Genomic DNA, 27,032 nt, shown 5'->3' with positions numbered 1-27,032 from the left:
AACTACTTTACGCGCTATGGAAAAACGTACGAAGCGCCATAACTATTTAGACCACATGTATAACGCATCGCTTGCTTGTGTTCATAGCAACGTATAGGAGTGACGTTACATAGCCTACTAACTGTTAAGAGAAAATATTCAAGGATCACCAGTGTCTTACAGGAGCGGAGTATTATTAGCAATTCAGACAGTGCAACTGTCTCTCCGGTATGTAAAGTATTTCAACTGACTTTAAAGGGGAGCGTTCGTGAAATAACCCTCTTGCCATATTTTCCAAATAAAACTATGGCAATAGTTTTGTTAACAGCTACTTTGATGTCATCAAGTGCCATTGCCGCGCAGTGTTTAATATTTAAGGGAGTACATGAAACTCATATATGTTTTAGCAGTTGATATAGTCAACGCAACGCAAATGCAACCACAAAGTAACATGATAGCTAGGTAAGACAGAAGTTGTAAAGTCCGTTTCTGTAAGGAAATTAACACATGTGTCAAGTGGTGTATGCAAGTTAAATGTATGTAATTTGTTTTCACGGGCAAAACACTTGCTGATTACCTCTGGTCATTTTATTGTCGCTTTTAATCAGTGAAAAAGAACTTTATTACCATGGGCCTATGTTAGCAAACTAATTTTCTACTAGGACCTAAATGTTTTGAACCATTTAAATGTTTAAAATAAAGACTCGGTGCGTCTTAGTTTTGAAGACAGTTTTGAAGCACATTAAATAAATAGGTCTAGTTCCATTATTTCTCATTACCACCATAAATTAGCAGAAACAAGCCTTTAATGTGGTTGAGATAGGGAAATAAGCTCTAGGTCTAATTGTCATGACAAGCAATGAACTTGGAGACGAGCAAAGCCTGAAAGTGTGCTTCTCAAATGTTTTTGAAAAGATTGCATACTCTTTTTCATGCATCTCCTTGTGTCCCTGTTGGTGATATAATTGAAATATTTTTGGATTCTTATGAATGGCACCTATGACTGGTAGTCTCATTTTCAATTGTGAATAAAGGGTTGTGCCAGGTGTATAATATAAAAATTCTACCATTTCTTTCAGAATGCTTCACACAGTTTTTTCCTCAATGAGCAGAAGCTGAGGTGCAACACATTCATGTGTTTTGCTAACAATCCAAGCAAATCTGATGCCCATGCCTCCTGCCCAATATCAGCACCTCCCTACTCAACTTAATATCAGCTATGCCTCCTACTCCCAAGAAACCCAAAAAGTTGCATCCACCATTGAAAAGAAATGATAAAAAGTTGATCTCCACTAGTGTCAAGAGGCGCACTATTAATCCTGGAAAGTCTAAGGGGCAGACAGCAAAAAATACATCAGAGGTATCTAATAGGCCCACTGCGAAGGCCCAGACTGCCAAGATCCCTGCCATCAATAAGGCTGCCAATCATGCCTCACAAGGATACTCAGACAGAGGTAACCTCCACCCTGTTAGAACAAGATCCACACGACTCAGACACTCTGTGAAGTCAGCCACACAATTTGGTTTGGTTGTAGACCTGCAAGGCCGAAGAAAGTCCCTTCGAGGCACTCAGCTCTCCCAGAGTGTCCTGCAGGATGTGAAACCGAACAAGACAGGACGGAGTGCCAAGGAAAAATGTCGGCAGCTTCGGGGTTTGAATCAGTGGGTGGCAAAGCAATTTGACTCCTGCAATGCCAACCAGCAGAAGAAGGCATTGATTGGCATTAAAAGTGACGATCAGCTCAGTAGTTTGAGATCTGAGTTAGCTATGGTGGAGCAGGACAACACACTTAATGTCCTTTCTATCAAGGAGGAGCCGGTTACTGACCACAGTGGCAAGTCCAATGAGTCTGAATCCATCATGGCTGACCCTCAGCATCCAGACAGAATAGACCCTGAAAGCATATGTGCAAATAAGTCTGATTCATCAGAGCCAACCTCTGAAGAGGACCCTTTTAAAAACGCAGATACCTCAGGCCCGGTCGAATCCCCACTGGTATTATCCCCTCATGAGGCTGTGTTAGGCTCAGACGAGGCTGGTTGCCATGGTGCTGCACTTCAACAACAGACATGTTCCATTCTGTGTAGTTCTACTTTGACCACTCCAAACCCCCCAACATCACCGAATGTCTCTTTTGACCCCTCCCCTTCGTGTACTTCCTCAAAGTTATCACCTCTCGAAGAAAGTGCAGATGGTCCCATTGTGGAAGTCAGAATACCTCATGTCACTGTGGATGGAAACACCAAAGATCAGCCTGTGCTCTCAGAGGGCAGGCCTAGCAAGGAGACAGATTCACTATTACTTCAATCCACAAACATTAATGTCTGTAGCACTGAAGCGGTGGAGCTGGATTTGGTGCCAAAGATCTTGCCCTGTTCTGATAGCAAGCCCACCAGCAGCTCTGAGAGTACACAGTCCTCCTTCGACACAGAGTCAGAGCCCGGGCTGCCAGATGCCCTTCTGGAGCCGACAGTCTCAGGTGCTTTTCCACTGTCAGAGGAGGACATGCAGCACTTCCTGAGGGGTCCGGATGAGGAGAGGGAGAGATCCAAGAGGAGCCGGTGTAAGGCTTGCGAGCCCTGCCTCCGTAAGGTCAACTGTGGCCAGTGTAGCTGTTGCCTTAACCGCAAGACAGGCCATCAGATCTGCAAGCTCAGGAAGTGCATTGAGCTAAAGAAAAGGCCTTCTGCTGCCAAGGTGAGACACCTGTGTTCACATGGTTGAGAACAATGCTTTGAAGTTTCACTTAGAGGGAATCAAAAGAGTGTTGATAGTTTCAGTCTGCCTCTACTTTCATTTTTTAATGTGCTGTGGCGTTAGGTGTTGCTTTGCTACATTGCTTGTTTTTGCTACATTGCTTGTTTTTGATGTCACCTCATTATAACTTACTCTGTACTACAAATAAATTAACCAGTCAGCTACATGCTCTTTCTACAATTAGGGTTCTAGAAGAAGAGCTTTTGTACTGAAAAGTTATTTGTTGTTAAATGTGCAGCCAGCTTGTTTGTGGAAATTTGACAAGACTTAAATCCTTATCACATCAACTATAGTGTTTCAGAGACAGCTCTGCCACTGGGGTTATTGAGACATCTATGAGGTGCAAGGATGGCCCTTGTTATTGGGGAAAGCCCTATCACATGAGCTGCTGTCAGTTACGCACGTGGTGGTGTGTGCGTGGAACTGAATGAAAGAACTCCATACATAAGAGCCTCCCCCATCCTTTATCTTTCTCCATCCATGCTTCCTGGTTCATGATCACTCTTACTGGTGGCTTAGAGAGGAAGCAGGAAGAGTCAGTGGAACAGACATACTATGCCGCTATTTCCGTAGAGAACCTGTGGCAACATATTTCATGTGGAAAGACAACTGTTTTCAGGGCAGCTATTTTTCACCACAGCCTCGGAGGGACAGAGTTTGTCTGTGTGTGTGTGTGTGTGTAAACCAATGTGTGCTCATGTGCATGATTGTGTATGGGAAGGCAGGCGATAGTGACAAGATAATACCAGCTCTGTAAACATATCATTTGGTACTCTGAAATGTAGGTTAATGTTCAACCGCTATCACATCTGTCATTTTAAGTGTGGTCAGATTTCTGTCAGGGACATTTTTGTCCGACTATTTGGGAGTGTTCCCCATTCAGGAAGGGAGTGGGTGAATTTTGGAGAGTGTCCATGTTGCACTCTGCTGTGGGGACTGTATTTGCGTGCATGTCATGGGGGAACGGAAGAGAAGGAGAGTATATTTAAACAACAAAGGAACCGGTTTGTTTTCCCATAACTGACATTACGCTATTCCTGCCTGTGCATTATTGAATTATTTTGAGGAATAATCCTGGTGGATGTGTGTTTTTACCTAGTCCTATTTGACTAAAGAGAGCAATAGCACCCACAAATACCACCACAGACTGTGGAGTAAATATCTCCAAATGGTGCATTTTTTATTTAATAACTGAAACATTACAGGGCAGTCTTTTATGCTAAACTGGCAGTATAATTTGTGGTGAAAACCCACTCTGCCCAGCATCATAGTATGCACACAATATTTTAATCGTGTGTATACACAATGTTTTGTATCACATTGAGGGTTAAACAGTCACTGCCTCTAGATTTATGGAGCCCAAAAGTGCTGTTCACCCTAATCCCTCAGCAGCAATGGTTTAGGCTTGTCCTGACAGGTGTAATACCACAATGGGTGTGTGTACTACCGGTCAAAACACACAACTGTGCACAACTAGTCATGACAGTCTCAGCAGAGTAGTCAGGAATAGTCGATACACACCTAACTCCAATTGCCAACTGTCAGATGTTAGTGTTGTAGTTTGTCACGGTTAACTTACAATGACATTACATGTCATTACAACAAACACATTCATTCGAGAATTGGATTGGGCTTCCTCTTCAAATGTCTTCATATACTTCTCTTTAAGTATTTGCAGATGTAAGACAGATATCCCAGTGCTTCTTTCTGCCAGTGCTCCTGCACACGACTGCCCTCTGGGCTGAAATAGCATGCATATTTCTTCCGGTCCATGCTGTAACCTGTCGGTCACCATCAGTGCCATATTTCTAAGTGCTAACAAGACTTATCCACTGGTGTATTACAAATTTTGTTGTGAATCTCCACATTTATACTTTCTAAAGTCAAAGTCAAAGTCAAAGTAGCTTTATTGTCAATTACTTTGCATGTCAAGACATACAAAGGAATTGATAAAACAGACCTCATAATTCATAATGTCATAATTAGTCTAACAAAATGGTGCTTTGTGCATTATTTTACACCATCCTTGAGTATATTGTGGATAATATTATTATATGTTATTGTATATAGCCATTATATGGATTTCTTTGCTAACGATAGGAAAAGTTCTGTCACAGCTGCCATTTCCGAGAACCCATCGCAGCCACTTTGGTTACTGAAACCACATGAAGAAAGAACAGTAGTACTAGCAGGATAAAGTAAGTCTCCTGTGGGCATACATTTAGTGTGCAATTGAGTGTGCCTTTCAGTGTGCCATTGAGACAGAGCTGCCGCAATTTGTGTTGTGAAGGGTGCAGGGGTTTGCTTTGCTTGGCACCATAGGAAAAAGTGAAACCAGGCAAATTGAACAGGCAAGAGCCGCTTTCATTCTAGCTGGTCTGGATTCAATCACTCCTGACAGCACTTTCCCGTCTCTTGGGATAGTGAGGCAATGCAGTGAAGATGAGGCTTTCGTTTCTCCCTTAGTGATACTTTTGACCGAGCAGGATTCTCATATAGAGTGTAAGGATTGACTAGGCTTTTTTCCTTAAATAAATCCGTTTTCATATTGTAATATGCCCAGTCTATTTGTGTAATCCTGGCTGCTTACCTCATGCTAACAGACATGTCAGCAGATGTGAACTGATATCACACTAACCTAAGTACAGGGATTTCATCCCAAAGAATCATCTACAGTTTTACTTGGCACGGCCCAATATTCACTGCCTATCCAGGAAAACAATTGTTCACTTGGGGAGGATTGTGGGTGTTGCCAAATGTTCTATTATGGCAATGATGCATGGGGTTACTATGATGTAAATATGAAACCAGCTGAACTATATTCATACTCTAAATATTGCTCAAGGTGATTGAGTCAAGAAATGGCAATTCAGTATATATCCATATAAGGCTAAAAGTGCATAAATCTGGATATATTTGGATAGTCATGTTACAATTACTCCTTGTTATTTTCTGGGGCTGCTTTCACATGTGTTAACAGCAAGCTTGACCTACTCCTCACTTGTCACATACAGGCTGTGTCATGATCACATGTCAGAGATGTCTTGGTTGCCATGGTTCCCCATATCACAGTGACCTTGGACACCGATCTGTGTTGCGTAGCCGATGCAGAATATAGGCCTACAGACGGCCATTACATGCTTGTTATCTAGTTGGCTGGTTAGATGTGTAGAGGGGATGTACACATCTTCATGGGCCTATGACTTATATATGTCATGAGACACAATAAATGCACATGCTTTTAAAAACTGACATAGGACTACAGGACTGGGACTGGCGCCCTGGCTGGCTGGAGTTCCCTTTCTGTTTCTGGAGTGTGAGAGGAAATCCTGAACAAATAGGCGTGACCTGCCTGTCCATGGCCACCGTCTCAGCCCACGGCGCGACATGGAATACAGTGAAGTATCGGAGTCCTGCAGTCCTCATGTAGACTATGGGTGTCCAGGACCCCAGCTGGTAGAGCAAGTCATCCATGTAAGAAGGGATTTATCTAATGACAACTCTAGAGGTGAATCTTTTTAAGAATGAAAGAAAGTATTGGCCATTGGATGTTTTCTCATACGCAACATTAGACAGGGAGTTGAGGTTCAGTGGAATTGAGCTATTAAAGTGCCCCTCAGAACTTAGCTTGTTTTCCTGCTTCAGTGTTAGTTGTTATTTTAACACCTCTGTTAACTGTTTGTTCCTTTTGGGAGAAGCAGAAAGATCCTACTGACTTTGAAGTGGAGGCGATCGGGCTGATAGGCAGTAGACACTCATCCTATCTATTTCCATCTCTCTCTCTCCCTCCTCTTTCTCTCTCATAGTCACACACACACACACACACACACAGAGTAAGGGAGAGAGAGAGAGTGTGACTGAAGAGAGCGTGCCAGGCATGTGAGATGGGGCAGTAGGCAGGAAAGGAGAGGGTGTGGGAATCGTGAAATGTCATTGTGAGAAGCATTCACTGTGGCCATGTGATGCACTGCAGAAGCTAGTTAGCATTGCTATGCTTCCTGAAGGAGGGCTTCTGAGTTTGCTCCCTCAGAGCAGCTCTCTGAGAGGGACTCCTGGGCTGTGGGACGTTCCCTTATTTTAGTTGGCCCCTCGGCAATTTTGGACTGAGACCAGTATACATTAAAAAAAATATATATTCACTCAGTGCCAACTCTGCATAAGGATAGAATGGTGGTAATGAGCTGAAATTCTCTCTCTGTTGGGCTAATGTAAACAGTGTAGCTGCAGCTGAAGGTAGAGGGTCTGGAGCTTCAGAAAGTCAGGGCAGCAGGGTAGTGATGCCTGTTCTCATGGGATCCTTCTGCCTGTCTGTAGTAGTCTTCTGAGAAAGACTGGATTCAATCTCACTAAAAGGTAAGCATTTTGAATTCAATGGAGTTTGTAAAGCCTTTGTGACCCATGTGTATTGTTCATGTCATTTCTAAGCGTGTCAGATACTTTTGTTATAGAGGAAATGAAGTAAGGCTTTGTTTGGAGAGTTTAAACAAACATATAATATAACCTAGTTACAGAGTGCGGAACACAAATGGTTGCACACCCTTCTATAGCTGCATGGTAGGTGTAAAACTAACCAATGGAAAGAGATAGTCCCTTAGATACAGAAAACATTACTACAAGTTTTACTTTCAAAGAACTCTAGCTGTAATTCTGACCCTTTTCTCCCCCTGGTTTTCTTTTTCTGCCCCTGTCCAGTTGTTGGGTGGCATGATTTGCTGATTCTGAGTCTCAGCTTTGAAGCTGTGCCACTTGATTTGGCAAATTGAATAGAATCCATCCACTGTGCCCTGGTAAGACCTCACAATGGCTATCTGGGGACGAACAAAGACAGACTGGGAATCAAACACTTAAACTGGAAGAAAAGAAAGACCATCACATTTTGCTTTGCAGACTTTTGCTTTGGATTAGTTTCTGAGCTGAGCACTATGTTGGAATTTCAATCTCATGTTGTAATCCAGAGGTGTTAATATGCTTGACATTTGCTGTTCATTGGTGATCTCAGAAAAGTACATTTTGAACCACTGCTCTTTAGCAGTTTATGTCCCTTTTCTGCATTTGATCAACAATGCTGGGTTAGGTCCAATGCGATTGTATATGGAAAGTGGACTATATACAGCAGAGGCCCTTTTAATACTTTGTGGCTGTATGAGGTTCAGCCCACAAACAGAACACTTAATCATTTTCATGTATTCAGCAGAGGTTTTGGACATCAACCTTTTGCAGCTTCCCTTCTAACTGATGCACCTGTGCGGCTATCTTAATCAGCTTAGAGAGAACTGGTTAATCGTAAGCTAGTATTGATAGGCTAGTCACAGCCGTGCTTACTGCTATGTGAACTCCATGCACTTCTAATCCTGTAGAGTAGTCTAATTTGTGCTTGTGTAACATGTACAAGAGTATTTTCTACTTATTCATGACTGTGACACTTTCAGAGCATCGTATATTTGGTTGACATGATATGTTATATGTGTACAGTATGTCACCTTGAATAAAGGTTTCCATTACTGACTTCAGAGGAAACATGTAGCTGTGCTCATGATATTTATGACCATCCAGATTGGTCCGAACAGACCAGTGATGGGGACTTTACCCCCTGACAATGCACCAGCCCCTAGACCAATGCACCAACCACTAGACCAATGCACCAGACCAATGCACCAACCACTAGACCAATGCACCAACCACTAGACCAATGCACCAGACCAATGCACTAGACCAATGCACCAGCCCCCTAGAGGCCTACACCAATGCACCACCCCCAACACCAATGCACCAGCCCCTACACCAGGGGTGGGCAATTAATTTCCTCAAGGGGCCACATGAGATAGTGGGAATGTTGTGGAGGGCCGGACCAATAGGCTGAACTCAATTCTGCTCAATATAAGTTGTATCTCTTTATAAACATTAAATTGTATGGTTTTGATTAACTGCTACTGGTAAGAGTAGATGTTGCATTTAGGCTATCAAAAAAATGTGGTGCAGGCATAGTAAAAACGCCAACATCATTTAATCAACATGTAATCAACATTCACCAAAACGATTTTGAAAATGAGCATTTTTGCAGTATTAAAGGTGTTCCCAGACGACCAATAGGCTACACATGGCACACACACACACACACACACACGAGAGCAAGCTTGCAATGCAATAGTATAAGTATACAAATCAATAGTAATATCAATTTTTATCAGCGCAAATGGTCGCAGGCACGCCCACACGCACGAATGTAAGCCTACGGAAATAAAAAAATATCCCGCTTATTATACGGTTACTTGCCAAAACAATAGAAGACATTTCTCCAAAATACCTCTTTTTAATGATTTTGTTGCCGTTTAGTTCTTCACGCAAATGCGAAGCAACCCATCTTCTGACTTCAAGTTTCAATGACTTTCAGTTACGTTAAATGACCGGACTACTTGCGTTGCGGAATGATATGAAAGATGTGAATTAGAAGCACAAAACCCGTTGCCAATGACACCAGTCATACATTTTTCGCAGCAGTGAATTTACAGACCTGCGAACGTTGGGTTGGCCCATTCAAATCAACGGATTTTTTTGGAACATTCTTAAGAGCCGTATAATAAGTACAAGTATTCCTAATTTACAATTGACCTCCGCGGGCCGCACAGGGACAGCCATCGGGCCGCAAATTGCCCTTGGGCCGCACTTTGCCCAGGTCTGCCCTACACCAATGCACCAGCCCCCTGACCAATGCACCAGACCAATGCACCAGCCCCTAGACCAATGCACCAGCCCTAGACCAATGCACCAGACCAATGCACCAGCCCTAGACCAATGCACCAGACCAATGCACCAATGCACCAACCACTAGACCTTTTGCTCTGCACTCCTTCAGCCTCTGGCCTCTCCAGATACCCCACATCTGTTTCCCATCAAAGCAATCTCTGGCTTATGACCTGTTCTCTTGCAAACTGAAACAGGATCCAATGCCCCCCCCCCCCCCCCCCTTTCAAGTTGTAGCCGTATCCTGGAGCATGTGAGTTCAGCGCCATGTGCTCCCTGCTTTTCTCTGTTTACTCTTTGTCTACATTTGGACTACTCTTAACCCTGACTCAGCCATAAAGAAGGTGCACAAACCTGGGGCGAACCGTCTCTTGAGAGAGAGAGAGGCGAGGCCCTGTTCTGTGGCAACAGCTACAAGCAAAGATTGATGATTGTATCTCCCTCCATCCTAAAGCTGGCCAATCCTACCAAGCAAAACTCCCTCAGTGGCTAGATGTAGTATGTGCGTGTGTTGGATTGGTGCACCTTGGACTGTGGGCTCTTTAAACCAGTTTTGGACATGATTTTGGACATGATTTAGGAACCATGTTGGAAAAGACGTTTTAATGTTTAATCCAGATTGGGAAAACAGTTCAGTTTTATTGTGTGTCTGAAAAGATTTGATTTGGAGGTTATCAGGCACAGAACCGCTTTTTCATGGGAACTGAAATTAGAATGTCAGTTAAATGGTTGAAGTCAGCTAAACAGTTCAAAATGTGCTATTTGATCATCAGTTTTAAAAGTTTTTAGCCACAATATCATTAAAACCTACAATATGAGATTCATGTATAAATTTACTTAAATAAGTTTTTGTTTTGTGTAGACTGTGATTAACGTAATTAATGCATTTGTGTACTTAGAGACACTTTTTGTGTAGAAGTGGCATGTGCAGTGATGTCCAGTACAGTACTGAGCCCAACATAATTCAGTTTGGGCTCATAGGAATAGTCGCTGTTCCTGTTCATGAAAAATGTCCCTTTAAGCTTGTGTGGTGATAAGTAAGGGGGGTGGCATATGCTATGGTTCAGCATGCTCAACCATCCCAACTGTCTGACCTCATCTGTATGTGTTGATGATCACAACATGATTTAACTTATCACTATTTCACAAGTTTTAGTCGTGCTTTTAGTAAAAAAAGTTTTGTAAATACATTCACACAATTTTTATGTTAACATACCAAAAATTGTGCCATAGATGCTGCTGTATCACATACAGCTTTACTTATTAGAGGATAGCACAAATGTTAGCACTCAGCTGTCCGAAGTTATGATTAGATGCTGTGGGTAATATAAACATCCCCAGGTGTCCACTGAATGAGGCAAAGGACACAGTTAAGACACCATTTATTGGTTCGATGTGCCCTTAAACTGTGGATTAGATTCCAGGCCTCCATATTTTCACTGTGGCACTAGGTGCTGTTAACAGTGTGTGACAGCTGGGGACTGATCCAGCCATGGAGTCATGCTTTCCCAAGTTTGTCACCAGCTGCTTCTGTAAGTAGCCTGCAAATGTAGCCACCTCTTTTCCTACAATTTATGCATCTAACTGCCCCATGATCCCTTCTTTCCCCCCGGGCGATTGAAGACAAAATGGGGATCCATTCCCTTCCAAACACCTGACAGAGGAATACACTGCCAGTGGTGCACCGTTACCTGCCTTGTGCCAGATGACACCTATACATACTCCTGGACCTTGTTTGCCAGTGCGCTGAAAGGGGAATGATTAATGCCTGAAGTGTTGTCAGCTAATGAATGCCGGGCAGCTTGTTAAAGACTAACATATGGGACATTTTAAGACCAAGCAATTATAGCACATTTATGGAGTGAGACCAAGAACGTGGAAAGGTTGTTATGGGCTACCTTTTGACGCGCACATTACCAATCTGCACAGCTAGTTGAATGTTGAATCCAAACACTCAAGAGACCCAAATTCACAACTGTAGGTTGTTAAAAGATTCAACAGCTGCACCTCTTTCTTTGTAGTAGCCAGTTAATGTGAAATTAAGGAAGTAATTGGCCAGACAGGTCAGTACTGGTATTAAATAGTTCCAGAGACAAAAGGGTTCTTCTCCATCTTTCTTTTTGGAAGATATTTGGTGGTCACGTTCTAATGAAGGCATGTAAATATACAAGGAATACTAAGAATGGACAATTGAGTGATAATTCAGGACACGAGGTGTATGTTGTGTGACTTGGCTGGGTGTAAGGCACTTCTGTTATGCGATTACTTGCTATTACTGATTGTGGCATTCTATTTCATATATTTCAACTGGCAAGAGATTAAATGAATGTGAAATAATGTTTCATCTCTGAAGGTGCGAGAAACAACAGTAAAGTAAAGAGAGTAATGTATAAACAGTACTCTGGGATAGCAGTGGTTTTAAAACATTTTGTGGCCAACACATTTTTGCGGGATCATGTGTTGACATTTCATCGTGTCCATATTCATTGTGTCCACCAAACATCCAAAGTGGTTGTACTCACACCACCCTCATGACAGTAAATTGTGATCGCTCTCTCTCTCTCAAACGTGTGGTTACAGTTGATAACGCTGATTCCTCCATTCACATGCTGAGGAGAAGAGCTTTATTGCCCGTTGGTAATCTTGCCTGACCAGTTCTGGATGGCATGCTAAAGTATGAAACCAGTCATACCGCCTCTGAAAACATACAGGGAAACACGACTCATTACAGCTACTAGTTCTTGGAATAGAGTTTCTGTGCGATTGCCTCTGACAGCCTTTACATATCGAGGTAAAGTACTCTGATGTTCCATTGACATTGAATCCTCAGTCTTGTTTTCCTCTCTGTCTGTTTGCTGTTCCACCGTAAACTGTCAACTGTCTTGTTCCTCTGTGTGTTCTTAGTGTTTGGAATGTCCCTATACAGGTATAATCTGATGGAATGTTTGTCTGGGCGTGTGTGTGTGTGTGTGTGTGTGTGTGTGAGAAGTACCGTATTGGGTAATAGACACAGAGGGATGGTTTGTTTTGTGTAGCTGGTGCTGGTGCTGATGCCAGGCGATCTGGATGGTGTTCTATCTTGCTAGCGAGTGTTGGTGGTGTTCCCTTATCCCTGCGTGACCCCTGCCACCACATGTTTGTCTTCAGACAGGAATTAAACTCACGCAATCTGCCGGCTGGCACTCATGCCGTACTGCGCACGGTAAGGGTGTGTGTTGGCACACTCACTTTGAACACAGAGCAAGGCGACAACACAGCAGTGGTGTCTGTGTGTGTGTGTGTGTATGTTTATAATGAGATGCCTTCCCTTGGACTGTCGAGCCTTAACGTGTTTTAAATGTGATCTTGTGCTCTAATATGTTTTTATAAATCTGTAAAATTACTTAAATTATGCTCTGCGTTTAGATTAATGCACTAATGCAGATAATATTTTAAATTGTCAGGCAGTTTGCTAGGAAATAATATTTTTAAATGTGTTTCAAGAAAGACATTGCAATTCCGAAATAATGTCAGGAGTTTAGCAAGATACACATTTCCCAGTACTCAGTTTTTGAAAAGGTCTCTTTTAGCAGTTTAACTGGCCTGAAAAAGAACCTCACATTTCAAAAAAAGGATTTGAATTCCCTGAAGTGTAAACATACAAGAACACAACCATACACTCTTAAAAACAATATTTTACTTCAGGACATAATATAACTTATTGAGGTTTAAATGTTCTTTTGTGTGTGTTCTTATTCTTGTGCGTCTGTGCGCGAGTTGATTTGAAGTGTTAATTGAGGTTAATGCTGACCCTGAGGCCAAGCTCATTCAGTAAATCCTTATTTCCAACTCCAGTCCAGTTCCAGACAGTCCACTCCACAGATTGGGGCTTTCCCTGCGAGCGGAGTTGTAGAGTAAAAGCCCACATAGGGGATCCTTTGTTTAGGAGGGTCTAGGCATGGAAGATAATTTACAAGCCTCTAACGTCCCCACGCGATTGGCTGACTAGGTGCCGTCTGCATTTGCGAGAGGCATGCGGTACGCGTCTGCAGCAGCAGCAGTGTGTGGCTGCTCCTCAGCCCTCTGATCATGACACCCTGGGCAGTCCGCTGAAAGATCTGCTACTGTAGCCAGTTATTCTTTTGAAGCTGAAGGAGGCAAGATGGCTACCTTTTAGGATATGTTGCCCAAAATTGAGGGTCTGCCTCTGAGGAGAGGGAAGGTAACCCCCCCCCCTCCAACCATCCTGGGCTTTTTGTAAATCCATTGTCTTCTTGGGACCAGACGCTCAGTATATGTGCCTTTGCGTGCCTCTTGTGTGTGTGTTTGTGTGTGCCTGTGCGTGTGTATGAATATTTGTATGCATGAATGTGTCTGCCTGTGTGTGTGTATAGTATCACATTATCACCCGTCACCGATGACTTATGTTTTGGTTCCGTTTTTTCAGGTGGGCAGCAAGGATATTGCCAAACTAGTGAAAAAGAAACGAGTTTCCAAGGTAACCTCTTTTTTTTTCACCTTCTGGCCATGGTTGCGCATGTAGCTTGTGGTTCTTTCTTCTTCTTTTGGCAAATAACAGTGCGGGTTTGGCACCTGCTGTTCTTTTGAAAGAGGAATGCAGTATTTGTAGCTGGCAACTCCTCTGGTGTAGTGGCATCATTTTCACCTGTGCCGTGTTTAGTCTGTTTATATTATTTACGGCGCGGTTTCACCAAGTTGAGAGGCAGGAAAGGTACACTCTATGAATGAAGCATCTACTCACTGAGACTTCAGAGAATTGCACACATCAGGAAGGAAGCACGTTTTTTTTTACCTCCCATTACAGAGCACGTACAACTCTGTTTGAGAAATTAGTTAGTTCTCTTGCTACATTTGATTGTATGCGGTTGAAAGCAGTTTGCACTGACGTGATAAATGTGTCTTAAATATACATGTTATATTGTGAAATTGCAGGTTTCAAAAATGTGAAACATCATAAAGCTTTATTTCCAATTTAGTAACTCAAGAAAGCCTTCTGTTCCCCTTTCCTGGTCAGTTATGAAAGCCATTTATTTAAGGCCGTGTAGTAAGACACTCATGTTTCTCATATAAGATTTAAAACAACTGGGAGTGCTTTTGATCTTCCATGCACTTCTACTTAATATGATGCAGAGAGAGTCACACTATCCCCTTCTCTCCCTCTGTTGTGACTTCCCCGAGTAACCCTTCCTTGGGGAGGCTTCTTAGGATTCTACGAGCAGTCACAGCCCTTTTGTTGCCGTGTGTGTGTGTGTGTGTGTGTGTGTGTGTGTGTGTGTGTGTGTGTGTGTTGGGGGGGGGGGATATGTGTCCATGTGTGTTTAGGGGGAGGGTTATGTGTTGGTTATGTGTGTTTAGTTTGTTTGTGTGTAAGAGAGCATGTATTTGTATTCTTGAATGATTTTTTAAGTGAATATGTGTTGGGGAGTATAACATTGTGTATGCTTGCGTGTGAGCATGGTACTGTGTACGGTACGGGATGTGTCACTGTGCTTGAATGATTTTGTATGTGAAGGGGTACAGAGAGGTGCTGCACTAAACAGAAGTGAAAGTCAAGTGTCTTTTTTGTGATCTTTCACTGGCCCAGACAGGCACATTAAGCAGAGAACAAAGAGACAGCATTTCGGTTCTCTGTGCCTGAGTTGTGCCATGCCATGAATCACTAAACCAGTGCTTTTAAAATGTATGGCAAAATATGTGAAATGCACCAGAACTGCACCAGAACTTTAATGTCAAGGGATCACATATAATTACCATTAGGGTAACTGTGTGCTTTAAAAGTGCATGAGTGTTACAGTCTTTACTTAAAGGACATTTCTGCAATGGTTTTATGGTTAGAAACACTAAAGTGAGACATTCAAAGTAAAAAGATTTATTTTGAAACTCAAGCAACAGAAAAGATGATTGAACAACACTCTAAACGCTAAATATCACTGATTCTACCAAAAGTTGCAATATTCATGATTTAATACAATTTTAGGTCAAAATGTATGTAAGCTGAAGATTGAAGACTAGCTTAAGCCGTTAGTCTGCCCATAAATACTTGACTTTGGACACAACTCAGATGTAACACTTCACCACTTCTGATGTGTTAGCACAGACTAAACCACAGCACTGCTCTGCCATCGCTGAGTGGGATTCCAGAACGATTCAATGCTACAATAACTTTTTAGACTAATTTTAGGACCTGATATGTTGAAAGTATGCCTTTGGAAAGAGTCTAGCTGCGTTGATCTACCAAAGATGGTCAGCAGAAGTGTTTCATCGGCCTCAGACTGCTTATTTTGTGTTTCACCACTGAATGAAAGCAGTAGTGGTTGATTGCTCCTCTTTCCCCATTTTGTATTTGAGAGATAACAGTTGCATAGGCTCCCAAACGATTGCCTCACGCTTGGGTTGGCCAGGCTCTTGCATCAGTCTTCTCTTAGTGAAAGGGAGAGACGTTGTGCAGGAGAGCGCATAAAGACAATATTATCAGATTAGCTGAATTTAGTCACACACCACAAGAAGAGAATCTAATTGTGTGCTGTGCTCAAACCAAAAGCTAACACACAGTAGATGTTGAGGTGTTCTAGTTATGAAGCTCTGACCCATGGTGAGGCATGATGTATAGAGAGGAAACTGATTTGGTCAAACTGCTCCTCAAACCTGTACACATGTCTGTGAGTACTGTGCCTTCTTCAGATGGCATGGGAAGCATGCATGGGTTATAATGCTGAGATTTGTACTTGTTTGGCATCTGAATTAGTGGAAGGCTATTGGTACCTGTGTGTGTGTGTGTGTGTGTGTGTGTGTGTGTGTGTGTGTGTGTGCGTGTGTGCGTGTCTGCGTGCGTGCGTGCGTGCGTGCGTGCGTGCGTGCGTGCGTGCGTGCGTGCGTGCGTGTGTGTGTGTGTGTGAAATAGGCTAACCTGTGGGTTTTCCCTCCTATATATGGTAAGCTTGTTGCAAACTGCCAATGGAAGTACAGTAGGGTTTAATCCCCTTACTGTATCATGGTATCAGACTAGATTACTCTGGACATGTAGCTTTCTTCTAACATAATCTTGTAGAAAGTTTAGGATTTGTGTCAGTGGGGGTTTCGGCCAAAAGCAGCTATGTTTATGATTCTGGTGATACTTTCCAGTCTGCAAGCATTCTCACAACATGTGTCTAGTCACATCAAAAACGTTTCTGGACTACATTTGTAATCACTGAACCTGGTACTCTAAATCAGTCTGAGATGTTTTAGATCACATAATTGCATGTGTCTGCATTGCACGTTGCAGACATTTTATTCTGTTTGTTTTCATTCTGCTGCAGTCTTGCTGTCATGTTCCTCTTGTCTGTATGCATGAAAATAGGCTTTGTCTGTCTTTACTAACAACAATATGTTGAGGAACCAAAGGATCACAATGGAAGGATGTTATTTGATCCTGTTAGCCTCAAAAGTTATACACTGTGCTGCATTTCACTAAAGATGTTTTTATCAAGATGTATTTGTAATCTGGATTTGTGGATTCTGTCACCGAAGAATACAAATTTAACATATCAAGCTTTTTTTGAATGTACATGCATAGGAAAGACTGTGTAAAACTGCAAAGAGACAAGCTCATTGTTGATATCACAGAATTGCTAAAATAAGATTGTTATTCACATACATATTTGGTCTCAACACAACCTTCATTATATTCTTCTCTTGTTGTCTTATAACCCTGTTAAATAAGTTCCAATGTAAGGTCTGTCCAGAGCAGTGGTCATGCTTCAGTATTTGTAAACAGAGCTTTGGGCATTTCCCAGACTTCGTGACCATGCTGTGGCGCCGGCTGTCGTACGAGGCCCAGGGACTTTTTCTATTCTGCAGGAGAATGTTGGAGCCAAACTTGTTGAGTCAACCTTTCTCTCTCTTTTTTTCCGGCCCAGGTTGAGACGGAGGGGATCTCAGTAAATGGCACAAAGGTGGAGCAGATGGAGGACACCTCTGCGGCTGAAGAGAAAGAGGGTGACTCATCTCAAGGCCACACTGCCCCGCTGGATGCCCTCCCTCCAGCCCAGAAGGGTGCAGCAGCGCCCCTCTTGGAGAAAGAGCTTGGGACCTCAGATACCGATGCACTTACTAGTCAGAGCCTTTCACTGAATTTACCTAACGGTTCTGGGAACCACGTAGGTGGGGATGCCGGGTGTGCTTCCCCGTCCTTCGAGAGAGCGGACGGCGTCCTCTCCCAGGCCACACCCAAGGCCCTCCCACTGAAGAAAATCAAGATGGAGGAGCCGTGGGTATTTACAGAAAATCAGACATCGTCACATTCAGAAAGCGGTGATGGCTATGAGGATGCACTGTCTACTTTGGCAGCTGTGGTATGCTTTTCCCTAACTGATAGAAAGGCCTTGGAGGAGAGGTTTTTCGGCCCTCGACCTTCAGTTGTGTGCGCATTGAAGACCGAACCAGAGGACTCTTCACACCAGTCATATCAGAAATCTGTTTGCGTCAGTCCGTTCACTGACACACTCCTGGAGCAAAACAACTCAGACAAATGTGTCAATGACTCTGGGAGTCCTTTACCAAGTGTTCAGTCTTTGGTGGAGCAGAGAAACCTAAGCATGGAGCAGGCCATAGCTATCGAGGCCCTGACTCAACTGGCTGCCTTGCCTCAAAATATTCCCATAAAAATGGAAAATGGTATTCTGGATACCAGGTCAGAAAGCGAAACAGCTGCAAACGTCTCGTCAAGAAGAAACATACCTCTATTGGAAGCTAAATCAATGTCAGATGTTGCTTCAAACAAGGTCTCCGTGATCAGTTCATCACAGCACCAGACCTCAGTCATTCACAGCCCTTTAAACAGGCAAGGTAACCCCAGCCACCACAGCGCATGCACTTCAGACAAGCTGTCTTTGCAGCACCTCCTGAAAGCTAGTTCAGATTGTGAAAAGCTACCCCTCATCCCAGAGAAAGGCCTGAAGCAGACAGCTGGCCAAGCACTTTGTAAAATGGAGAAGTCAGAGGGCACTTTTAAGGAGTACAAGCAGTCGGAGAGAATGCCAGGCAGAAGCTCGAGGAACAAGGATGAGGAGGAGGTGGCCATGCAGTTGGCACAGCTTGCATTTATAATTGAGTCTCGCCAAAAGCAGACACCGTCGGTCCATCTCTCCCCATGCTCAGAGAATAATCCCCCAAAGGGAGTGCCTGTTGTTCAGGCCATCAAGTACAACAGTCATTCACTAGCACAAAACTTGAAAAAGACCCCTTTGAAAAGAGTGAAAACAATGCCCTCAAAACCCAGAGTTTCCAAAAAGAAAGCACTTGAGATGAATGGAGACCCCATGGGCGAGTCTCTGACGAACCCCAGGACCCCTCTATCTAGAAGAACACCCAATGGCAAGACTCCCCCTAAGGCCAAGGGTCAGAAAGCCTTCTCTCAGCAGAATATGAGTTTAAACCTCAAAAGGAACCCATTTCTTCCCCAGATTCAAATAGACTTAAAAAAGTACATTGCAGAAGCACACTTACAACGGGAGAAACGTCAGCTCTTATCTTTCAGCGGCCCCCTCAAGGGAGAGCACTTGGAGTCCCAGGCTCCTCTGGGCCTGGGCAACAACAGTATGAGCCATTTGAGAACAGGACCCAACACTCTTAATCATTCCCATGAAAAACACCCAATGCTACATCCAAATGGACATCACATCCAAGAGAATGGCCACGGAGACGGTGCACAGGAGGGGAGGCGTGAATGTGGAAACCAGTCGATTTCTCAGGTATTCAGGTCCTGTGATATGCTGAATCCTAGTGCTAGGCCTCAGGGTCACCCCAGTGTACCCAGCTCTCCTGGTGCCGTTTCCACCCACCAACCTGGCATAGACAGCAAAACAAGCCGCTATTCCAATGACCAGCAACAGCTTTGCAAAGATCAAGAGGCGTATTACAAAGTGGAAACATCTGGCTCGGTCACTGTTTTGTCGACGTCGACTATAAATGTAGAAACAGGGGTAGATTATGCCAGAGAACACACTTCTTCTAAGGACACACTCAACAGCTTCCTGGAGTCCCCTCTGAAGTTCTTGGATACACCGACTAAGAATTTACTTACTCCACCTTCCAAAAAAAACATAGAGATGCCCACCTGTGACTGCATGGGTAGGTCAGGCACTCTTTTGGTTAATGTGATAGCCTTACAGTACATTTTATAATTATAATTCTAATTACAGCTATTCTATGTCTAAGCCTAATACCTAATACGTAATGTTTCGATTTCACCCATTTCATTCAAGTTGTTTAATTTGAAACTTAAGACAGAAAGAATCTGATCTGTTTCTTCATTTTGCACGTTACCAGTTCCCCAAGATAGGTTTGTGCCCTTATGAGGAACTACTTTAATGTCAAAGTGACTTTCATCTTGTATCTGTTTGCAGAGCAAATCATAGAGAAAGAGGAAGGTCCGTTCTACACACACCTTGGATCGGGCCCAAGTGTAGCAGCCGTAAGGGAACTGATGGAGAACAGGTAGAACACAGGAGCTCTTTTCTTTACAGTGACTGTTGTAAAAGGAAAGCGCTGCTAAGCCTGATACACTCTCTCTGCAAGTTATGACAGGAAACTCCTGCCCTGCTCTCAGAGAGGCCCATGGGGTGACTGTACAGGAGGGGTTTGTACCATGCTTGATAGATTTAGAGGACCTTGTTTAGACTGACTGCTGACTTGGTACTAGCAATGACTTTTCTTATGAAATAGCTTGATTCTTAAATGAGTTTAAAGAACTTGAGTAAATATTTACTGTTACAACCATGGTTATAATGCTTAAGGCGTAATAATGTGGATTGATTGCAGGTATGGACAGAAAGGGAAGGCAGTGCGTGTGGAAGTCGTGGTGTATACTGGCAAAGAAGGCCGCAGCTCTCAGGGCTGCCCAATTGCCAAATGGGTAACATGATCTCTCCTTGAGCAGTTAACATTCAACTGTAATAGTCATTTGCAACAAGCCTCATATACCATGCATGCTATGGAGATAATCCACAGACAACTTTAATATTTATGACTATCTGTATTTAGTATTTATTCATATTTATGTTCTCTTTATGGTTCTGAATCATTTCAGTCTTAACTAAGTACAACTCCATCATTTCTGAGCCATGATTGACCGGGCCTCCTGTTTCACCGCAGGTGATCCGGCGGGGCAGCGAGGAGGAGAAGCTGCTGTGTCTGGTGCGCCATCGTACGGGGCACCGCTGCCAGGACGCCGTGGTGGTCATCCTCATCCTGGCCTGGGAGGGGATCCCACGCACCGTGGCCGACCACCTGTACCATGAGCTCACCCAGACGCTGTGCAAGTATGGCTCCCCCACCAGCCGCCGCTGCGGCCTCAACGAAGAGTGAGTAGCGCCTCTGCCTGGGCCTCTGTGCGGCATGAGAAGTGTGCATGTTTATGTGAAGGTTTGTTTTGGACAGTTTCATTACATGGTGGACATCGCAGATTAAAACAAACGTTTATTTTGAGAGCAGTGGCAACAGGCATAATCAACAAATGTACAAATCGGCAAGACTCAACAGACTAAAAGCCTTGCCTTTAAAAGTGGTGAACTGAAGTCATGATATATGCAACAGTATCGGACAAAGCAGCAGATGTTTATTCAAATTAGGCAAGCTTTTTCAGTTCATCCTTTATATTTCAGTACCAAGAGTACAAACGTATTCTGCCAGCGTGTTATTGGCCATGGCCACCACTTTAGTGCCATAGAGTCTGAGCCCATTGTCAAAGTTTAAAAAAAAAAAAAGACATCATTGTTCAAAGGCAACATGCGCTATTGTATGATGAGGTAATTATAGTGCGTATGCAAAATTAAAGTCAGAGCAGTTGCCACAAGAAGAACAATAAGTCTGAAGTTGTCTTCAAAGTGTAGTGTGGGTCACAGAAACTTCTGGTGTTCTGTAAAATGGGAACCTAATATACTTCACAGTATTCTAACCAATGATTTCTTTTGTTTTTGTCCATTTCCCCTTCACTTAGCCGCACATGTGCGTGCCAGGGCCTAGACCCAGAGACCTGTGGAGCCTCCTTCTCTTTTGGCTGTTCCTGGAGTATGTACTTCAACGGTTGCAAATTTGCTCGCAGCAAGATCCCCAGAAAGTTCCGACTGCTTGGAGACTACCCAAAGGAGGTGAGTAAGGCTTCATAGGCATGACAGCATCTCCATAAAGATACACTGTAGAGATTATTGCTTCTGTTTTTTTTGTATGTGTACAATGACAAATGCGAGCAGTGTGATTAGGTGCCTCCCAGTGGCCATAGATTGTCACAACAGTTTGATTATTTGTCGTTAGGAAAATGTGAATGCATTCATGTGTTTGCAGTATTGACAGGATGTCATTCTTATTTAGGAGGAAAAACTGGACGATAACCTTCAGCACCTAGCAACAGACTTAGCCCCGCTGTACAAACAGCTTGCACCAGAGGCCTTTCAAAACCAGGTGAGTCCCCAGGCCCTCAGGCGTGGAGTGCCCTTGTCACTGAGCCAGTTTGGTACTGCCTTAATACTGTTGTAATGTATGTCTTATGTAATGTCATGAGTTTAGTGGACATTTCCTATAACAACGGTGGTGTCTCCTTACCACAAAATGTGTAAGTATGACACAACACTGCATTTGCAAATGTAAAATCCACTGTATGGAAAGGGTGTATTTAGGAGAGACATGAATGAATGGGTTATGCAAATGAATCCCTGCTTCACAGGTGGAGAACGAGCATCTGGGCCGAGACTGCAGACTGGGTGTGAACCAGGGTCAGCCGTTCTCTGGGGTGACAGCATGCGTGGACTTCTGTGCTCACGCACACAGGGACACACACAACATGAACAACGGGAGTACTGTGGTAAGCCACAAAGCTGTGTATACAACAGATAATCACAGTTCCTATGCAACCTCTCCAGATAAATATGCATGCAGTCAGATACAGTATGGTACAGAACAGTGCATGTTAAATGTGTTAAATGTGTTAAATATTTCCTCATGAAGAGATATTTTTAGATGACTGATTGTATAGCCCCTCTACTCTGTGTAGGTATGCACTTTAACTAAGGAGGATAACCGGGCAGTGAGGAATGTACCAGAAGATGAGCAGCTGCACGTCCTGCCCCTCTACAAGATCTCTGACACGGATGAGTTTGGCCGAGCGGAGGGCCAGTGGGCCAAGATGCAGACCGGTGCCCTGCAGGTGCTGTCGGCCTTCCCAAGGGAGGTGCGGCTGCTGGCTGAACCAGTCAAGTCGGCCCGCAAGAGGCGCCTGGACGCCAAGAAAGCCTCTGCAGAGAAACAACAAAACAACCAGGAGAAGAAGCAGACCACCCCAGGCAAAGTCAAGAGTGAGCTCTTCAAGGGGACTCCTGACAGAGGTCTGTAACTGTCCCATCAAATTCAGTTAGAGCTTGGTGCTTTTAATATATGACACTAATATATATATAACATATATATAACATCATAACTTAACAGTGAGTTAAGTGATCAGAATACCTCAGATCTTTTCAAATCTTTATTTTGGTGCATCTTCATTAGGTTGTGTAATATTTAAACAGTTTCTCACCTATAGTAGTTGTCTAACTGTAATTTGTTCTCATAGGTTACAAAAGCAACTCTGTGGAGCCATCCCCCTTGGTCAAAACAGAGCCTCAGTCATATTCCATCCCCCTGCGGACAACAGGTGTGGGGAACTATCCACTGGACTACAACCCCTCACACCCTTTTAACCACAACCGTGAGTATCCCACCCCTCCTGGAGCCAACAGCCAGCCTATGGAAGCACTTTCCTCACATGAGTCCAGCCGATCTTCTCCCAAGTGTGGGTTTGTCGGAGGAGGATCATGGAACTACAACAACGACTCCAGGCCTAGTGGGTGTCCACAGCCTTCTGACCAACGACTGCTGGAACCTCGGCCGGCTGTCTCCCCCCTGACCACAAAGGGTTTCCGTGACTACCCTCACCCTCACACATTCAAGTCAGAGCCAGATGAGGTGCACTGCTCTTCTTTCTTGAGAGTCCCCACTCCTGGTGAGAGCACGCCCCCGCGTTCGCTCTACCCTCACCCAGCTGAAGGTCTCCAAAGCAGACTCAACGGGTACCACCGGGGCCCACTGGCACAGGGCACTCCTGGCGATCAGGGCAGCCCGCTCCCTCCCCAGACTCCCCTCATCCCCGAGGCTGTAAAGGCCGAGGAGGTGTGGTCGGACAGTGAGCATAACTTTATGGATGGGGACATCGGGGGTGTGGCAGTGGCACCCTCCCACGGCTCCATTCTCATCGAGTGTGCCAGGCGGGAGATGCACGCCACCACGCCAATACTGCGGCCCAACCGCAGCCACCCCACACGCATCTCACTGGTCTTCTACCAGCACAAGAACCTGAATGAGCCAGGACACGGCTTGGCAGTATGGGAGGCCAAGATGGCGGTGAAGGCGCGGGAAAAAGAGGAGGAGGCCGAGCGGCTGGCGTTGGGGGGCGGCGTCGGACCCTTGCTGAGCCCCTCCAAGGCCAATGGCAGGAGAGGCAGGCCAGCAGGAGAGTGCCCAAGTGAGGACACAGAGGAGTCCTGCTCTGAGGAGAAAGAGCTGGCCCAGGTGCCCACACGCTGGGCACAAACGCTCCCACAGGACAGGGTCATCACAGTGTCCCCCTACGCCCTGACGCAGGTCACAGGCCCCTACAACCGCTGGATGTGACTGCTCCTTTCCACCATCACTCGTTTATGCTACTGCCTTACCTCAATCAATTTACTCTTTCATTTGTGTTTTTAATGCATTGATATTGTCAAATTATGTTTCATCTCAGCTTTTTAAAAATGTTGTTGGAAAAAAAAAAGATTTTTTTTTTTTTTTTTTACTGTGAGTTTGGTGTGTCCTTGATGGTTTTATATTGTAAAGAAATGGTGCTTTCAGAAGACTTGGTTTTATACAAAGACATGAAATAGAGCATAAAATGTGATTATTTATTCAGATCATTGTCAAAACTATTTTGTAATTTAATTTCTGGTGCAAGCCTGTTAACTGCAATTGTACTATGTAAAACAACATTTTACTTGCGAGTAGGAAACACTCAGAATGAACATTGTTTTTTAAGCAGTGGGTGCTCTCTTCTGAAGTAAAGTAATGAATTATTTTTGGTGCCATTGTAGCAGTGACTGGTAATTACATGAGAAATAAAAAACTAAATATACAGTACTTATAGCAAGTATCACCATAGGTGGTTGTTTTAAAACATTCATGTAGCATTTCAGTTTCATTGTTCTACTTCTGTAATGCATTTGGTAATGAAGGTACATGCTACGTATTCTGTTTGTTTTGGCTGTCATGGTTTGTTTTCATTGTACATGTCATTTTTAAAAGCACTTTTACTTTCAGAGCAACTTGAAAAATATAAATTTCCAATATGCACATGCTTTTACCATCACGTCTGTCATCCCCTTCACAGTACTTTTGCTTTTTGTAGGTGCTTTTAATTTTCACACTGCGTACTTATCAAAGCAATAATCACATATGGTTATATGCTGCATTAAGTTTCAGATGTTTTATAAAACACTTTATGACTGGCACAATCATGTAGATTTCCAACCTGTAAGGTTTTACAATTCCCAAAGTGTTTGAACATAACTTGAAGGAAATAACATCACACCTAGATGTCAGAAATATCTACTCATTTAATGTATGATTGTCACTGGTGCTTTAAAGACCCCTAATAAACTCTTGACATGTGACACCACTTCACAGATTAATGTTGCAGAGTAGATTTTATGATTTAAGATAAATTATGAGAAATACTTTCTGTACTTTCACATGCAAATTATTCCTTTGTTTACTACACTCTGTAATTTTTCACTTCAGAAGTGAAACCTTCTGTGTGGAAAAAAAAGACTTTGGTTAAGATCAGTTGGGAAGATTGGCAAAATGTTTACTTGATCTAAATCAGAAGTTATACTTCTCCAAGGTGCTAGATTTTGTGACATTCATCTAATCCTATCTAGCAATGGAACTGTTCAACGATTGAGGAAGTCATGTAATGTAAGTTCCAAACAAAAATGATATGTGTTGAATGACAAGTCTTTACAAGTTTTAACTGTCAAAAGTGAAGTGACCATACTGTTTGTGGATGAAATGAACGTCCACGCTCTCCCAGTGAAACAAGTGTAGTAACCATCTGTCAGCACCTACTTGAACGACAGCAGTGACTTGTCTATTGTCTACTGAGACTTCAGTCACCCTCAGAACACATGGTCAGCACATGGCCATTAAGCTGTACTGGTGAATGTTTACTGTTCAGGTGGCAGCTTATTACAGAGCAAGAGAGAAAGTCAGAGGTGCTTAAATTTCAGATCTAATGCCGTCAATGACAAATCACAAGTGAGTGGTGCTTTTTAGTTCACTTTTCCTCTCTGGTCCCATCTGTATCAGCAACACAGAAACAAACTCATGTAACTAATTGCAATGTCATTTGGCATGGGTACCTGCTCTGAACTGACTTATGGCAAACTTCTATATTAGTGTTGATTTTGTAACAACAAAGCTAAATTCAATCCTACTCTGAGTTCCTGACTGAGTTCGGTTATTTAGTCTTATGTTTCCTCTGAAATGTGAAGAATGTCATTCAAACATTAGGTTACTATGCCTGTGTGACAGGTCATCATACAACATGACCTCTGTGGCATTTGTTGGGTCATGAGACACGATTTAAAAAGATCACTTGTATTTACTGTTTCAAACACTTGCACTTTTTAGTTGTCTTGCCCTGGTCATAAACCTTTTTCTGATCAACCTTGCAATGCTTTGGATTTTTTGAGAAAAAATATAATTAAACTGTATGTCAAATATATGTCATATGCATTATGTTTTTTTTGTACAGTCTACGATGAACAACGGTTCTTTAGATATACATACACACAACTCCTTAAGTTTACTTCATATTATTAAAAAATTGGAAATGAACGTCTCATTTTCTACGTATTTCTTAAGCATCTAAGGTATGAGTCACTACACATTAGATTCTTTAAAAACTAAGGACACAAATCCACTAAGCACAGACTAATCCACATGGCATGATACAGCAGGTCTAGTTCCGCCGATTGGGCCTGAGCCCACACCTGGTGGTTACTTTTTTTTGGTCTGATTTTCTCTTTGCAGAGAAGCCTACTTGAGGTTCCTTATAGTAGTAGCCAGCTCATTCACTTGAAACGTTTCAATACATCTAACCAACCAGCAGCATTTCAGTCTGATAGTAGAGAGAAGTAGAGCCACTATTAACATGACTGTACATTATTTGGTTTGACAGTTGTGTCCATTTTTTTGTTGTAGGCCTACATCCAGATAATATTAGTTGTTTTATTTTTATTTATTTTACTGTTTTGTTTTGTTTTGTTGTTACCATTTTAACCATAAGGGTTAGGGTTACTTTGTTTTCATGTCTGTTGTGTTTGAAACCAATGTAGGAAGTTTAGGCTGGTCCAGTCATCCAAGTAGTTGCAGAAGAGTACAGCTCTAATTGGCATCTCCTGTCAAATGTGAGCTTAGGCCACTTTGTTGTACAGACTAAGAGTAATTGAAACTG

General features: G+C 43.2%; 1 protein-coding gene across 5 annotated transcripts; it reads left to right on the top strand.

The window, feature by feature from the left end:
• The first annotated feature begins 108 nt into the window (after positions 1–108).
• tet1 (tet methylcytosine dioxygenase 1) lies at positions 109–26,413 on the top strand. 5 transcript variants are annotated; one of them, XM_012838626.3, is made up of 12 exons: positions 109–207; positions 1,059–2,677; positions 13,905–13,955; positions 17,377–19,588; positions 19,864–19,954; positions 20,279–20,372; positions 20,612–20,820; positions 21,456–21,606; positions 21,827–21,916; positions 22,179–22,316; positions 22,506–22,836; positions 23,061–26,413. In XM_012838626.3, exons 2-12 carry the CDS (start codon positions 1,199–1,201, stop codon positions 24,155–24,157), a joined length of 5,943 nt encoding a protein of 1,980 aa, XP_012694080.2. In that variant the 5' UTR covers positions 109–207; positions 1,059–1,198; the 3' UTR covers positions 24,158–26,413. The 5 variants fall into 5 exon arrangements, with proteins under 5 accessions (XP_012694080.2, XP_012694088.2, XP_031434735.1 ...); XM_012838634.3 differs by lacking the exon at positions 13,905–13,955; XM_031578875.2 differs by lacking the exons at positions 109–207; positions 1,059–2,677 and adding an exon at positions 4,682–7,090.
• The last annotated feature ends 619 nt before the right edge of the window (positions 26,414–27,032 follow it).

The sequence above is a fragment of the Clupea harengus genome, chromosome 13 (genome assembly GCF_900700415.2).
Source record: "Clupea harengus chromosome 13, Ch_v2.0.2, whole genome shotgun sequence".
Taxonomy (NCBI): Eukaryota; Metazoa; Chordata; class Actinopteri; order Clupeiformes; family Clupeidae; genus Clupea; species Clupea harengus.
The sequence above is the reverse complement of the archived record's forward strand: the minus strand, read 5'-3'. Positions and strand labels throughout refer to the sequence as shown.